The 1,659-nt window shown below is 57.7% G+C and overlaps 1 protein-coding gene across 4 annotated transcripts in view; it reads right to left on the reverse strand.

Annotated features, from left to right (window-relative positions):
* The window catches only part of SPNS3 (spinster homolog 3 (Drosophila)), a 41,587-nt gene that overhangs the window by 7,708 nt on the left and 32,220 nt on the right, over window positions 1–1,659 (reverse strand). For all 4 annotated transcript variants that reach the window (XM_010847453.1, XM_010847456.1, XM_010847455.1 and 1 more), the window contains exon 9: window positions 660–725. In XM_010847453.1, coding sequence (XP_010845755.1) covers window positions 660–725 — 66 coding nt within the window. The remainder of the gene's footprint in view (window positions 1–659; window positions 726–1,659) is intronic.

A 1,659-nucleotide genomic window follows, 5' to 3' on the forward strand; every position in this document is an offset into this window, starting at 1 on the left:
GGGACCTGGTGTAATCCACAAGGGCACAGCCCTTCAGTGTTTAACAACTTCCCTGCAATCTCCAAGAAGGAGGCAGGGAGGCTGGATGGAGAGTGTGAGGCTCAGGGAGGGTCGTGCTAGACTCTGGACCTAGCATCATGTGGTCAGGACAGCATCAGGACTCACTGTAGCCTGAGCCTTGCAGCCCATGATATGGGAGCTGGGGTGGCCCGAACCCACCTGGGCTCGGTGCCCCCGAAGTCCAGCATCCCTGACTGCATGCCCAGTGTAGAGGCCAAGGAGACCACTTGCTTAGAAGGATAGCAGTCAAGAAACAGGGGCAAAGAAAGAGGCCTGGAGTCAAAAAGCCTAGGTCCCAGCCCTGGCTCAGTGCCTCTGCGGGCCGTGTGACCTTGGTCCAGGCCCCTGCCCTCTCTGAGCCTCCATGTGCTTACCTACAACACAGGAGTGATGGCCAGAGGATATATTTGAGAGTGTCAGGGAGGCCCCTGGTCCAAGGTAACTGCTTGCTGACCTCAGTCCCTGACCCCATGGTCTCTGAAGCCCCACCTGACCTCTGGGCCACTCAACAGCAGAAGTCCGGCCCTGAGCAGGACAGACCCCAGCTGCCCCCGTTCAACGCCCCAGGACCAGCCCTCTGCCCTGACCCCCACACCTACCAGCAGGATGTCAGCAACCACCGCCCAGTTGCAGGACAGGAGCAGCTCCCCAAGGGCCAGGAACACCTGTGGACACGGGGTCAGGATGAGGCTCCCTGGATTTCAGTCACCAGCCCCTCCCTGTGGTGTCTTCCCACCTGTGCAGAGGGAGACTAGTCTGCACACAGGAAGCCCCATCAAGACTTCCAGGGGTGGGTGAGGTCTGCAACTGTTATCCCAGTGGCAGCGGCCTCCAGAGTCGGTGGGAGGATGGTTTAGTCGCTAAGTCATGTCAGACTCCTGCAACCCCACAGACTGTGGCCCACCAGGCTCCTCTGTTCATAGGATTTTCCAAGCAAGAATACTGGAGTGGGTTGCCATTTCCTTCTTCAGGAGATCTTCCTGACCCAGGGATCAAACCTCCATCTCCTGCATTGACAGGTGGATGCTTTATCACTGAGCCACCAGAGAAGCTCCCAGAGTGGGTACACATGCCCATCTGGGCAGAGAGGAGTTAGGGCCCAGGCCTGGAAAGAGCACATCCCTTGATGGAAGGGCCCCAGTGCCCAGTTCTTGAGGTCACCCAGGGTAGCAGCCAGGACTCCCAGGCCACTTTATATATATATATGTTTGTTTATTTTTATGTGACTGCACTGGGTCTTCGCTGCAGCCCGTGGGATCCTTAGTTGCGGCAGGCAAATCTTAGTTGCAGCATGTGGGATCTAGCTCCCTGACCAGGGATTAAACCCAGACCCCTGCATTGGGAGCACAGTTTTAGCCACTGGACCACCAGGAAAGTCCCTCCCAGGCCACTTTTAAAGGTGGGGAAACAGAGAAAGGTACAGAGGCTGCTCTGGCCTTGCCCACCCCTCCCACTTCGTTCCCCTAAGGCCTGTGTACACTAAGGAGGCACCTACTGCATGCCAGCCAGACCACCCAAACCAGGCATCCCATCCACAGCCCCTCCCAGGCCTTCCCCTTCCCAGTTCCCTGGAGCATCACAGGGAGGTGAGCAAGGCTG

Source organism: Bison bison, unplaced genomic scaffold (assembly GCF_000754665.1).
Source record: "Bison bison bison isolate TAMUID 2011002044 unplaced genomic scaffold, Bison_UMD1.0 scf7180017864249, whole genome shotgun sequence".
Taxonomy (NCBI): Eukaryota; Metazoa; Chordata; class Mammalia; order Artiodactyla; family Bovidae; genus Bison; species Bison bison.